Raw genomic sequence first — 14,565 nt, 5'->3', positions numbered from 1 at the left:
CAAGAGAATATTTGTATAACAGTAGGAAAGCTCTTCTTAGCATGATGAAAGACAAGAAATTTTAAGAAAAAGATAGATTTTACATAAGATTTATAAATATAAAAGATACTTTAATCAAATTGATTTATAATAGCAAGTGGAAAAAGTTGCAAAATGTTTACAGGAAAACAGTTAATATCATTGATACTTAAACACAGACTGCGAATTATTAGTAGTACTGGTATTTCATTTCTTATTTATTGGTAGTAATAAAAATAAGCAAAATTTATTTAGCAGTTAAAATATACAGAGCATTTTATATAGTTATATCTCTTTTAATCCTATAAACAACTCCTTGTAGGTATTGTTATTCACCCTCTTCTCCCCTTTTAAATGAGGAATTTAGACCTCAGAAAGATTAAGTAATGGGATTAAGGTGAAACTGGGAATCAAACCTAGGATTTTCTCACTCTAGAGCCCATACTTTGAAGATCTACACAGCTGAAAAATGGGCAAAGGTTATTTATTCAATAATAAATGTTTAACGCATATTTGTTGAGTGCATATTGTATTCCAAGTTATAAAACATGAAAAACAGTGTTCAACTTCGCATATACTCATAGAAATGCAAATTAATGAAGTCAGTTTTCTTTCCCCAACTTCCAATGTTTTCTGTCTTCATAAAAAGCATCACTCACCTAGTAGCTCAAACCAAATCCCTAGAAGTTATCTTTCAATCCAACATTTCCTTTAATTCTTATTCTCCTCCGACTTGTTACCAAACTTTGAAAGATGCTACTTCCTAATAGCATTTGAGATTCCCTGGTTCCCTCCACTCCTTTTGCTACCACCCTGGTTCAAATCAACACTATATTTTAACAAATTCACTGTGATAGTCTCCTTGCTCGTCCTCATGTTCTGATCAGGTTTTACTCTGTAGGCAGACAGAACAGTTTTCCAAAAAACAGAAAGTCTGCTCACAGATGTGCTGAATCACCCCCTACCACGCCACTGGCTTCCATTGCAATTGAAATAAAACCCAAAACCTTTAACAAGGACTTTCATGACTGCGTACTAGTGTTCATTTTCATCCTCTCTCTTTTTCTATCTCTTTAATCCATTCCTACTGTACTTATTTTAATTCCTAAGATACGCCAGGCTCATTTCCACTTACAGACTTGAAAATGTTATCTTCTATCACTTGGCTATTGCCCTATCTTAAGTGCTTAATCCTCAGTGCCTACTTATAGTGACTGGCAAATAGCAGGTGCTTAGTGAATATCTGTTAAATGAATGGGTGGAAGGAAGAAAGGATGAGGGAAGGAAGGAAGGAAGGAGATGACATATCCATCAATCACATTGCAGAGATTAAAACGGTTAATAATACTCTATATTTGTGAAAATATAGGTCTTAAATTGTTGAGGTTTTTTTTTCATTTTTTCATTTAATTTTATTTATTTTTTTATACAGCAGGTTCTTATTAGTTATCCATTTTATATATATATTAGTGTATATATGTAAATCTCAATCTCCCAATTCAACACCCCACCACCCCGCTCTGCCACTTTCTCCCCTTGGTGCCCATACGCTTGTTCTCTACATCTGTGTCTCAATTTCTGCCCTGCAAACTGGTTCACCTGTACCATTTTTCTAGGTTCCACATATATGCATTAATATACGATATTTGTTTTTCTTTCTGACTTACTTCACTCTGTATGACTGTCTCTAGAGCCATCCACGTCTCTACAAATAAACAAATTTTGTTCCTTTTTATGGGTGTGTAATATTCCATTGTATATATGTACCACATCTTCTTTATCCATTCGTCTGTCGATGGGCATTTAGGCTGCTTCCATGTCCTGGCTATTGTAAATAGTAAATGAACATTGGGGTGCATGTGTCTTTTAGAATTATGGTTTTCTCTGTGTATATGCCCAGTAGTGGGATTGCTGGGTCATATGGTAATTCTATTTTTAGTTTTTTAAGGAACCTCCATACTGTTCTCCAAAGTGGCTGTATCAATTTAAATTCCCACCAACAGCGCAAGAGGGTTCCCTTTTCTCCACACCCTCTCCAGCATTTGTTGTTTGTAGATTTTCTGGTGATGTCCACTCTAACTGGTGTGAGGTGATACCTCATTGGAGTTTTGATTTGCATTTCTCTAATAATTAGTGATGTTGAGCAACTTTTCATGTGCTTCTTGGCCATCTGTATGGCTTCTTTGGAGAAATGTCTATTTAGGTCTTCTGCCGATTTTTTGGATTGGGTTGTGTGTTTTTTTAATATTGAGCTGCATGAGCTGTTTATATATTTTGGAGATTAACCCTTTATCCATTGATTTGTTTGCAAATATTTTCTCCCATTCTGAGGGTTGTCTTTTCATCGTGTTTGTAGTTTCCTTTGCTGAGCAAAAGCTTTTAAGTCTAATTAGGTCCCATTTGTTTATTTTTGTTTTTATTTCCATTACTCTAAGAAGTGGATCAAAAAAGATCTTGCTGTGGTTTATGTCAAAGAGTGTTCTTCCTATGTTTTCCTCTAAGAGTTTTATAGTGTCCAGTCTTACATTTAGGTCTCTAATCCATTTTTAGTTTATTTTTGTGAATGGTGTTAGGGAGTGTTCTAATTTCATTCTTTTTTTTTTTTTTTTTTTTTTAAATACATGGCTTTAAATTTATTTATTTATTTAGGCTGTGGTGGGTCTTCGTTTCTGTGCGAGGGATTTCTCCAGTTGCGGCGAGCGGGGGCCACTCTTCATCGCGGTGCGCGGGCCTCTCCCGTTGCGGAGCACAGGCTCCAGACGCGCAGGCTCAGCAGTTGTGGCTCACGGGCCTAGCCGCTCCGCGGCATGTGGGATCTTCCCGGACCAGGGCACGAACCCGTGTCCCCTGCATTGGCAGGCGGACTCTTAACCACTGTGCCACCAGGGAAGCCCTAATTTCATTCTTTTACATGTAGCTGTCCAGTTTTCCCAGCACCACTTATTGAAGAGACTGACTTTTCTCCATTGTATATCCTTGCCTCCTTTGTCATAGATTAGTTGACCATGGGTGCATGGGTTTATCTCTGGACTTTCTATCCTGTTCCATTGATCTATATTTCTGTTTTTGTGCCAGTACCATATTGTCTTGATTACTGTAGCTTTGTATTATAGTCTGAAGTCAGGGAGTCTGATTCCTCCAGCTCCGTTTTTTTCCCTCAAGACCACTTTGGCTATTCGGGGTCTTTTGTGTCTCCATACAAATTTTAAGATTTTTTGTTCTAGTTCTGTAAAAAATGCCGTGGGTAATTTGATAGGGATTACATTGAATCTGTAGATTGCTTTGGGTAGTATACTTATTTTCACAATATTGATTCTCCAATCCAAGGACATGGTATATCTCTCCATCTGTTTGTATCATCTTTAATTTCTTTCATCAGGTTCTTCTAGTTTCCTGCATACAGGTCTTTTGTCTCCCTAGGTAGGTTTATTCCTAGGTATTTTATTCTTTTGGTTGCAGTGGTAAATGGGAGTGTTTCCTTAATTTCTCTTTCAGATTTTTCATCATTAGTGTATAGGAATGCAAGAGATTTCTGTGCATTAATTTTGTATCCTTCAACATTGCCAAATTCATTGATTAGCTCTATTAGTTTCCTGGTCACATCTTTAGTATTCTCTATGTATAGTATCATGTCATCTGCAGGCAGTGACAGTTTTACTTGTTCTTTTCCAATTTGTATTCCTTTTATTTCTTTTTCTTCTCTGATTGCCATGGCTAGGACTTCCAAATCTATGTTGAATAATAGTGGTGAGAGTGGACATCCTTGTCTTGTTCCTGATCTTAGAGGAAATGCTTTTAGTTTTTCACCATTGAGAATGACGTTTGCTGTGGGTTTGTCATATATGGCCTTTATTATGTTGAGGTAGGTTCCCTGTATGTCCACATTCCAGAGAGTTTTTTATCATAAATGGGTGTAGAATTTTGTCAAAAGCTTTTTCTGCATCTATTGAGATGATCATATGGTTTTTCTTCTTCAATTTGTTAATATGGTGTGCCACATTGATTGATTTGCATATACTGAAGAATCCTTGCATCCCTGGGATAAATCCCACTTGATCATGGTGTATGATCCTTTTAATGTGCTGTTGGATTCTGTTTGATAGTATTTTGTTGAGGATTTTTGCATCTACATTCATCAGTGATATTGGTCTCTAATTTTCTTTTTTTGTAGTATCTTTGCCTGGTTTTGGTATCAGGGTGATGGTGGCCTCATAGAATGTGATTGGGAGTGCTCCTTCCTCTGCAATTTTTTGGAAGACTTTGAGAAGGATGGGTGTTAGCTCTTCTCTAAATGTTTGATAGAATTCTGGTCCTGGACTTCTGTTTGTTGGAAGATTTTTGATCACACTTTCAATTTCGTTACTTGTGATTAGTCAGTTCATATTTTATATTTCTTCCTGGTTCAGTCTTGGAAGGTTATACCTTTCTAAGAATTTGTCCATTTCTTCCAGGTTGTCCATTTTATTGACATAGAGTTGCTTGTAGTAGTCTCTTAGGATGCTTTGTATTTCTGTGGTGTCTGTTGTAACTTCTCCTTTTTCATTTCTAATTTTATTGATTTGAGTTCTCTCCCTCCTTTTCTTGATGAGTCTGGCTAGTGGTTTATCAATTTTGTTTATCTTCTCAAAGAACCAGCTTTTAGTTTTATTGATCTTTGCTATTGTTTTCTTTGTTTCTATTTTATTTATCTCTGGTCTGATCTTTATGATTTCTTTCCTTCTACTAACTTTGGGTTTTGTTTGTTCTTCTTTCTCTAGTTCCTTTAGGTGTAAGGTTAGATTGTTTATTTGAGATGTTTGTTGTTTCTTGAGGTAGGATTGTATTGTGATAAACTTCCCTCTTAGAACTGCTTTTGCTGTGTCCCATAGGTTTTGGATCATCGTGTTTTCATTGTCATTTGTCTCTAGGTATTTTTTGATTTCCTCTTTGATTTCTTCAGTGATCTCTTGGTTATTTAGTAACGTATTGTTTATCCTCCAAGTGTTTGTGTTTTTTACTTTTTTTTCCCGTGTAATTAATTTCTAATATCATAGCATTGTGGTCAGAAAAGATGTTTGATATGATTTCAATTTTCTTAAATTTACTGAGGCTTGATTTGTGACCCAAGATGTGATCTATACTGTAAATGTCCCATGCACACTTGAGAAGAATCTGCTGTTTTTGGTTGGAATGTCCTATAAATATCAATTAAATCTATCTGGTATGTTTTGTCATTTAAAGCTTGTGTTTCCTTATTAATTTTCTGTCTGGATGATCTGTCCATTGGTGTAAGTGAGGTGTTAAAGTCCCCCACTATTATTGTGTTACTGTCAATTTCCTCTTTTATAGCTGTTCGCAGTTGCCTTACGTATTGAGGTGCTCCTATGTTGGGTGCATATATATTTATAATTGTTATATCTTCTTCTTGGATTGATCCTTTGATCATTATGTAGTGTCCTTCCTTGTCTCTTGTAACATTCTTTATTTTAAAGTCTATTTTATATGATATGAGTATTGCCACTCCAGCTTTCTTTTGATTTCCATTCGCATGGAATATCTTTTTCCATCCCCTCACTTTCAGTCTGTATGTGTCCCTAGGTCTGAAGTGGGTCTCTTGTAGACAGCATATATATGGGGTTTGGAGTTTGTTTTTGTATCCATTCAGCGAGCCTGTGTCTTTTTGTTGGAGCACTTGATCCATTCACGTTTAGGGTAATTATTGATATGTATGTCCTTTTACCATTTTCTTAATTGTTTTGGGTTTGTTTTTGTAGGTCCTTTTATTCTCTTTTGCTTCCCACTTAGAGAAGTTCCTTTAGCATTTGTTGTAGAGCTGGTTTGGTGGTGCTGAATTCTCTTAGCTTTTGCTTGTCTGTAAAGCTTCTGATTTCTCCATTGAAAATGAATGAGGTCCTTGCTGGGTAGAGTAATCTTGGTTGTAGGTTCTTCCCTTTCACTTTAAATTCACTTTAAATATGTCATGTCACTCCCTTCTGGCTTGTAGAGTTTCTGCTGAGAAATCAGCTGTTAGCCTTATGGGAGTTCCCTTGTATGTTATTTGTCATTTTTCCCTTGCTGCTTTCAATAATTTTTCTTTGTCTTTAATTTTTGCCACTTTGATTACTATGTGTCTTGGCATGTTTCTCCTTGGGTTTAACCTGTATTGGACTCTCTGCACTTCCTGGCCTTGGGTGGCTATTTCCTTTCCCATGTTAGGGAAGTTTTTGACTATAATCTCTTCAAATATTTTCTCGGGTCCTTTCTGTCTCCCTTCTGCTTCTGGGACCCCCATAATGCGAATGTTGTTGCGTATAATGTTGTCCCAGAGGTCTCTTAGGCTGTCTTCATTTCTTTTCATTCTTTTTTCTTTATTCTGTTCCGCCTCAGTGAATTCCACTATGCTGTCTTCCAGGTCACTTATCCGTTCTTCTGCCTCAGTTATTCTGCTTTTGATTCCTTCTAGTGTATTTTTCTTTTCAGTTATTGTATTGTTCACCTCTGTTTGTTTGTTCTTTAATTCTTCTAGGTCTTTGTTAAACATTTCTTGCATCTACTCTATCTTTGCCTCCATTGTTTTTCCGAGGTCCTGGATCATCTTCACTATCATTATTCTGAATTGTTTTTCTGGAAGGTTGCCTATCTCTATTTCATTTAGTTGTTTTTCTGGGGTTTTATCTTGTTCCGTCATCTGGTACGTAGCCCTCTGCCTTTTCGTCTTGTCTATCTTTCTGTGAATGTGGTTTTTCTTCCACAGGCTGCAGGACTGTAGTTCTTCTTGCTTCTGCTGTCTGCCCTCTTGTGGATGAGGCTATCTAAGAGCCTTGTGCAAGCTTGTGTTGAGGTTTTTTAGAAGGATAATTAGGAAATATCTATCAAAATTTAGACTAAGAAGTAAACTGAAAATCAATGTGCCTTCTTTTAGCCTTTTTTTTTTTACATTTTAGAAATGTATATTTCTATACATTTCAAACTGATCACCACAATAAGTCTAGTTACAATATGTCACCATACAAAGATATTACATAGTTATTGACTATATTCCCCACACTGTACATTTCCTACCCATGACTTATTTATTTTGCAACTGGAAGTTTGTTTGTCTTAAGCTCCCTCACCTATTTTTTTCCTCCCCTACCACCTACCCCTCTGGCCCATTTGTTCTCTGTATCTATAACTCTGTCTCTGTTTTGTTATGTTTGTTCATTTGCTCTGTTTTGTTTTGTTTTGTTTTTAGATTGCACATATAAGTGAAACCATATAGTATTTTTCTTTCTCTTTCTGACTTATTAGCATAATACCTTCTAGGTCCATCCATGTTGTCACAAGTAACAAGATTTCATTATTTTTTTATGGCTGAGGGCTGAGTACTATTCCATTGTGTGTGCATATATATCACATCTTCTTTATACATTCATCTATTGATAGGCACTTAGGCTGCTTCCATATCTTGGCTATTGTAAATATATTATTTGTCAAGTGGCTTATTTGCTACACATTCAATTACTCAAGTTCAACTCAATTCACTTAAAATCGATACAGCATTATTGGGGATTTTTTCCCCTAAGGTTTTATTTTGCTGGGCCTCTATTAGAGCCATTTACTTGCATTTTTGTAAACACTGCTCATTTGAATGTCAGTTTTATGTGTGCTTCACATTTCAACTGCTGAATATTTCTTTAACTTAATCTTTTATTTCAGAATGGGCAGGCTTTTCCTTTATTACAGTTTGCTGTCTTGTAGTTTTTTTAAGGATAGGTGCCCTGCCTTCATTCCCACATTCATCTCTACACCTACCTCTACCAATGGCCACTGAACAGCTTTGGCAAATGTCCTAGATCTGGTTTAAGAGAATTGACTGACAAATTCCCACAAATTAACGTTTCTCAATTTTCTGAGGTCACCACAGCCTGTTGGTTGCTGGAAAAGAATAGAAGTCTCCTAACTCAGGCTCCTAATACTAACACAGCTACCACCACCATCACCCCACTTCCAATAAAGAAAAGTGATAAAAAATTCATAGTCCCTCAAGTTCAATCAAATATTATATGTTACAGGAATATGGTAAGTCTTCTCAGGAATTTGAAGCATATCCAATTCATTATGAGATGGAAATCTTTAAAAGCATTCCCATGCAAGTGTCTTGAATCTCAAACATATTAAAACATAATAATTTCACAATAACATTTGATATAGAAAGGAGGCAAGGAATACAACTAATAAAAAGGGATATCATTACTCTAACTATGTAAATTCCTGCCTGGTTCAAAACTATTCTCGATTAGGAGTAAAACTGGCTTTTAAAATACAGAATGTATTTAGAAAGCTGGAATTTTTGACTTTTAGAGTTGGAAGAACATTACCAATTGGAGAAAACTACAAATGGCTTCTGAATGCAGTTATTTATTACCAGCCATGCTCACTGAAGCCCTAAAGGATATCATTTTGTCACTCTTATTTTGCTGCTATTAATATTTTACTTTGAAAAATACTTCCATTCAGATTGTGGATTCCTGTTGGGTGTGTTTCCCACCCTTTCCTTTGGCTTGTCGTTTGGAATTAGGAGTTCATATTAAAAGGTAAAGAGGAAAGCAAATGGCCAGCGAAACTAGGAGAAATGCTTGAGAGTTGTTTGTTGTTTTCTTAAGAAATAAAATAGCCAGCTATTTATTTCTAACATGCTAATCAAGTAAACATAACCCATTCTTCTCATGTCTTCCAACTGGAATTAAGAACCAATGGATGATAGTGATCCTATTAGCTGTACTATATTAGATTGAGTTAGCCAGGTTTTAAGAGAACTAGCACATTTCCCTACACACCAGGAAACAGATATTTCCTTTCTGTTGTGTTTTGGGGGTCCCTCTTCAAGGTCATCTAGATACAAGCCAAACTCTGCCTAATAGAAAGCCTTTTGAAAGGAGGCAGTTGTGGATTAGACTGTACAGTCATGAAGTCGGGTGGTTTTATCATTATTCTCAAGAGAACTTGCTCTGCACAAGCATGAATGGACTATTCTCTTAATGGAAAAGACTGCCTCTATCTTCATTGTAAAAATCAGAGTCAGGGCAAAATGTAAGAAGGGTTTTCTTTCTGGGACATTAGCCACTTGTGTTTCCTCAGCTCATGCTTGTATGAGATAGAACCCAGAGCTAAAAGGAGCATGAAAATCCCTGCACTTCAGGATCCTCGCCTGTTTGCAAGTGAGAAGAATGGGAACAAAGAAAGGGGAACAAAGAAAAAGAGGCAAAATGCTTCTTCAAATTCTTTAGCTTTCATCCTTCTCCTATTTTACCAGTCCCTACAGTATTAGGATTTATAATGTCCAGGTGATAGACTAATTTGTAACTGGGTAGAATAGGTACCTGATCAATAGATGTAAAGGAATGTTGTTTTTATTTCCCCTTTAGTAAAAGTGGTTTGAAAATATTAGCAAGGAAAAAGAGCATTGTGGCTTCACTTCTCTGCGTGAACTCCCCACGTACATGGCAGTTCCTTTCTCTCAACCGGTCCTTAACATAACTGGGATCTGAACTTCCTATCTTGACTCCAGTACACTTCAGGCCATCTAAAGTCCAAAATGAGACCCCCAAGTTGTTAAATAAGAAAGTAATCTACTCAGCTGGGCATGGGTGGGATGAGATGGCCTATGTCACTTTCAGGAGATGTAGAAAAAGAATACACAGAAGGAAAGAGTGCTATACATTTGGAATCTATGAGTAATTAATCTAGTGATCACTGGTTAGGAAGCTTTGGTGAGTCACTTACTTTCTTTGTGAAAAGGATTTCTGGTCATGAGTGAGGATAATAATGATATCTCTCTAAGAGTGTATGGTGAGGTGAGATGCCCTGTGTAACCGTGGTTCTCACTTTGAAGTCTGGACATTGAGCAGATGAGAGGAAACCACGTCTTGGCTCTTGTTTTTCAGATCACTATGTGCAGGTGCTGGTTTGTCAGCATGAGTGCGTGAGGGAACTTGCCACCCGCCCTGGCCGCCTCTCACCAATCGAGAACTTTCTTCCCCTACATTATGACTACCTACAGTTTGCCTACTATCGAGGTAAAGCGTGGATTATCTGTGAAAACCTTTGGGGGTAAGGGGTGTGGCTCATCACAACAGACATCGAATTTTTGTGGGTTAGTTCTCTGCCTTCCTCAGTTGTAATCAAGCTATGGAGGTGTATGCATTTTCTCTCTCACCTCACATCACTACAGCTCAGAACAAGAGCAGAATGTGAAACCACAAGTGGGCAAATGTTGTGACAATGCCCTGAAAGTTATACTAGACTGATATTTTATGTGATTTTTAAATTTAATTTTTCAACTTAATTTGAAAAGATAGTATACTCACAGGTTTAAAGACTAAATATTTAAAAACCTCTCTCTCTTTCTTTTCCCCACAACCCAATTTCATGCCCTAAAATCCACAGTTTCTTATTTACCCTTCCAAAATTTTATACAGAAACAACAACACACACACACACAATGTCTCTGAATTATTTTATCCTCTTACACATAGAAGATAGCACATTATTTACACTCTTCCTCACATTGTTTTCTTCACTTAATGATACATATCAGATTTTTTTTAGTATGTTGAACCTATGAAATTCCCTTTTGCTTGGTCAAAAATGGTCAAATTTTGGCAGTTTTATATGGTTCAATCTAGTTGTTTCAGTACATAAAGATCTTCCTCATTAATTTTTCTTTATATCTAGATATCACCATACTATAATTTATTTAATGTGTCTCCTTACTGATGAGCATTGTGTTGTTTGTAATATTTTACTATTACAATCAATGATCAAATGAATAACATTTCCTGTATGTCATTTACATTTGCATGTAAATATTTATAGGATAAATTTCTAGAAGTACATTTGCTGCATCAAATGGTTTATTTGTTTGTAGTTTTGACAGATGTTGCCGATTTTTTCTCCACACGGAGTACACTTTTCATTGCACAGCAACAGAATATATTTTCAAATTTTAAATATTCCCAAATCATTATGTGAAAATTGATATCTCAATAAAGGTTTAATTTCCATTTATCTCATTGAGAAAGAAAGAGTGAGCATCTTATGTTTAAAAGCAATTAATAGAATTTGGATTGCTGAAATTGGTCTTAGATATCATGTTTTCAAATTCAGTACAAAAATCAGAATTAACTTCAAAAATTCTACTCTGTGTTAAATAATGTAAGTTGCCAGCAAATATCTTCAGATGGAGGCTTTGATAATTTGTTGAAGACATCTAGCAGCATAGCAGACCGAAGTTAGTACCTTTGGAATACCTGAAATCCTGTCCTTCCTTTCATCTGCAACTATTTCTGCTGCTTCTACTCGGCCTCATGGCATCGTCCCTCTTTTCTTTTAATTTTTATTTTATATTGTAGTACAGTTGATTGACAATGTTGTGTTAGTTTCAGGTGTAAAGCAAAGTGATTCAGTTATACATATATATATATCCATTCTTTTTCAGATTCTTTCCCCATATTGGTTATTACAGAGTATTGAGTAGGGTTCCCTGTGCTATACAGTAGGTAGCATCTTCCCTCTTACTGATCATTTCATGCTGACACTCATGGACATGTTGACGTATCTTTTAAAAATTTTGTAGACCAACCTAGGCTGACTCTAATGCCGCAACTCCTGGGTTTTTCAGTTGGCGAATATGTGAAAGCCTTGGAGTGTGCCAAGGCCTATCTTCTACTCCATCCGGATGACGAGGATGTCAGAGACAATGTGGATTACTATGAGAGTCTGTTGGACGACAGCACTGACCCAGCATCTATCCAGGCTAGAGAGGTGAGACCCATGTTCTGAGAAGAAACTCATTATTCTGCTCAGTGCTCTGGGGAGAGTTGGTAAAAATATAACACTTCTCTTAAAGATAACTAACAATTTAGTAAAGGTTCTAGGACTCAGTTCTTTGCAACTTTAATTAGTAATGCTAAAAGCGTGTTTTTTGCCTATGTGCTAGCTTGTGAAAATCTACAGAGATAGAGACATTTTTTGCAGCTGTGAATATTTTTTGAGCTCATTTGTTACTATCTAAAGAAAATTATTTCCAATTGAACATTAATCATACCTTTTAACTGTTATTTAAATATACATTTTCTTTTTTTTTTTTTCTTTAGGATTTGGCGATGTTTGTGAAGCATCATAAACTGGAATCAGAACTAATAAAATCAGCTGCAGAGGGTCTGGGATTTTCATACACTGAGCCGGTAAGAGCAAAGAGGAGAGAGGAAAAGGTCTTTACAGGAACTATTCAGTGGACTTCTTATTTATGATTGTATTCCCCAGCCCCTTTTGTTGAAGATTATAATCCCCTGCCTTTTGTAAACAAACACCAGAGGGAGGGGCTGTTTACCCTATATATGTGATGAACTGTAAAAGACTTTAACAGATTTCCATGTCACTGAGAGCTAAAGTCAAAAGCAAATATACTTGGATAGGAAAGAAGTGGTTTGAATATGATATGTTTGCCTCAGGGTTGTTTTATTTCCTAATTTCTGTATACAACATTTTGTATTATCTTTTAAACATTTCTCTTAAACATTTTAAACAATAAAAAGACTTCAAAAGAACAGAATCAGTCACAATCGTGCTACCTATCATGCTGACTACTTTTTTCCATGTGTCCATGTTGTCTTTTTTTTTTCTAATTTTTTGGGGCTGCGTTGGATCTTCCTTGCTCTGCTCAGGCTTTCTGGCTTTCTCTATTTGTGGCGAGCGGGGGCTCTTCTTCGTTGGGGTGTGCGTGCTTCTCATTGAGGTGGCTTCTCTTGTTGTGGAACATGGGCTGTAGGCACACGGGCTTCAGTAGTTACAGCACACAGGCTCAGTTGTTGCGACACACGAGCCCTAGAGCATGTGGGTTTCAGTAGCTGCAGAGCGTGGGCTCAGTAGTTGTGGCATGTGGACTCAGTAGTTGTGACTCATGGGCTCTAGAGTGCAGGCTCAGTAGTTGTGGCACACGGGCTTAGGTGCTCTGCAGCATGTGGGATCTTCCTGGCCCAGGGATCAAACCCATGTCCCCTGCACTGGCAGGTGGATTCTTTTTTTTTTTTTTTAACATCTTTATTGGAGTATAATTGCTTTACAATGGTGTGCTCTGCAGCATGTGGGATCTTCCTGGCCCAGGGATCAAACCCATGTCCCCTGCACTGGCAGGTGGATTCTTTTTTTTTTTTTTAACATCTTTATTGGAGTATAATTGCTTTACAATGGTGTGTTAGTTTCTGCTGTATAACAAAGTGAATCAGCTATACATACACATGTATCCCCATATCTCCTCCCTCTTGCATCTCCTTCCCAACCTCCCTATCCCACCCCTCTAGGTGGACACAAAGCACCCAGCTGATCTCCCTGTGCTATGCAGCTGCTTCCCACTAGCTATCTGTTTTACATTTGGTAGTGTATATATGTCCATGCCACTCTCTCACTTCGTCCCAGCTTACCCTTCCCCTCCTCGTGTCCTCAAGTCCATTCTCTACGTCTGTGTCTTTATTCCTGTCCTGCTCCTAAGTTCTTCAGAACCATTTTTTTTTTTTTTTTTTTTAGATTCCATATCTATGTGTAGGCATACGGTATTTGTTTTTCTCTTTCTGACTTACTTCACTCTGTATGACAGACAGACTCTAAGTCCATCCACCTCACTACAAATAACTCAGTTTTGTTTCTTTTTATGGCTGAGTAATATTCCACTGTATATTTGTGCCACATCTTCTTTATCCATTCATCTGTCAATGGACACTTAGGTTGCTTCCATGTCCTGGCTATTGTAAATAGTGCTGCAATGAACATTGTGGTACATGTCTCTTTTTGAATTATGGTTTTCTCAGGGTATATGCCCAGTAATGGGATTCCTGGGTCATATGGTAGTTCTATTTTTAGTTTTTTAAGGCACCTCCATACTGTTCCCCATAGTGGCTCTATCAATTTAATTCCCACCAACAGTGCAAGAGGGTTCCCTTTTCTCCACACTCTGTCCAGCATTTATTGCTTGTAGACTTTTTGATGATGGCCATTCTGACCAGTGTGAGGTGATACCTCATTGGAGTTTTGATTTGCATTTCTCTAATGATTAATGATGTTGAGCATCCTTTCATGTGTTTGTTGGCAATCTGTACATCTTCTTTGGAGAAATTTCTATTTAGGTCTTCTGCCCATTTTTGGATTGGGTTGTTTGTTTTTATGATATTGAGCTGCTTGAGCTGTTTGTATATTTTAGAGATTAATCCTTTGTCAGTTGCTTCATTTGCAAATATTTTCTCCCATTCTGCGGGTTGTCTTTTCATCTTGTTTATGGTTTCCTTTGCTGTGCAAAAGCTTTGAAGTTTCATTAGGTCCCATTTTTTTATTTTTGTTTTTATTTCCATTTCTCTAGGAGGTGGGTCAAAAAGGATCTTGCTGTGATTGCTATCAAGAGTGTTCTGCCTATGTTTTCCTCAAAGAGTTTTATAGTGTCTGGCCTTACATTTAGGTCTTTATCCATTTTGAGTTTATTTTTGTGTATGGTGTTAGGAAGTATTCTAATTTCATTATTTTACATGTAGCTGTCCA

General features: G+C 36.9%; 1 protein-coding gene across 1 annotated transcript in view; it reads left to right on the top strand.

Moving 5' to 3' along the window:
• P3H2 (prolyl 3-hydroxylase 2) overlaps nt 1–14,565 on the top strand; it is a 154,884-nt gene that overhangs the window by 115,101 nt on the left and 25,218 nt on the right. Inside the window, exons 4-6 of the mRNA XM_068546448.1 lie at nt 9,924–10,055; nt 11,660–11,802; nt 12,135–12,224. Of these exons, the coding sequence (XP_068402549.1) occupies nt 9,924–10,055; nt 11,660–11,802; nt 12,135–12,224 (365 nt within the window). The remainder of the gene's footprint in view (nt 1–9,923; nt 10,056–11,659; nt 11,803–12,134; nt 12,225–14,565) is intronic.

Source organism: Eschrichtius robustus, chromosome 6 (genome assembly GCF_028021215.1).
Source record: "Eschrichtius robustus isolate mEscRob2 chromosome 6, mEscRob2.pri, whole genome shotgun sequence".
Classification (NCBI taxonomy): Eukaryota; Metazoa; Chordata; class Mammalia; order Artiodactyla; family Eschrichtiidae; genus Eschrichtius; species Eschrichtius robustus.
The sequence above is the reverse complement of the archived record's forward strand: the minus strand, read 5'-3'. Positions and strand labels throughout refer to the sequence as shown.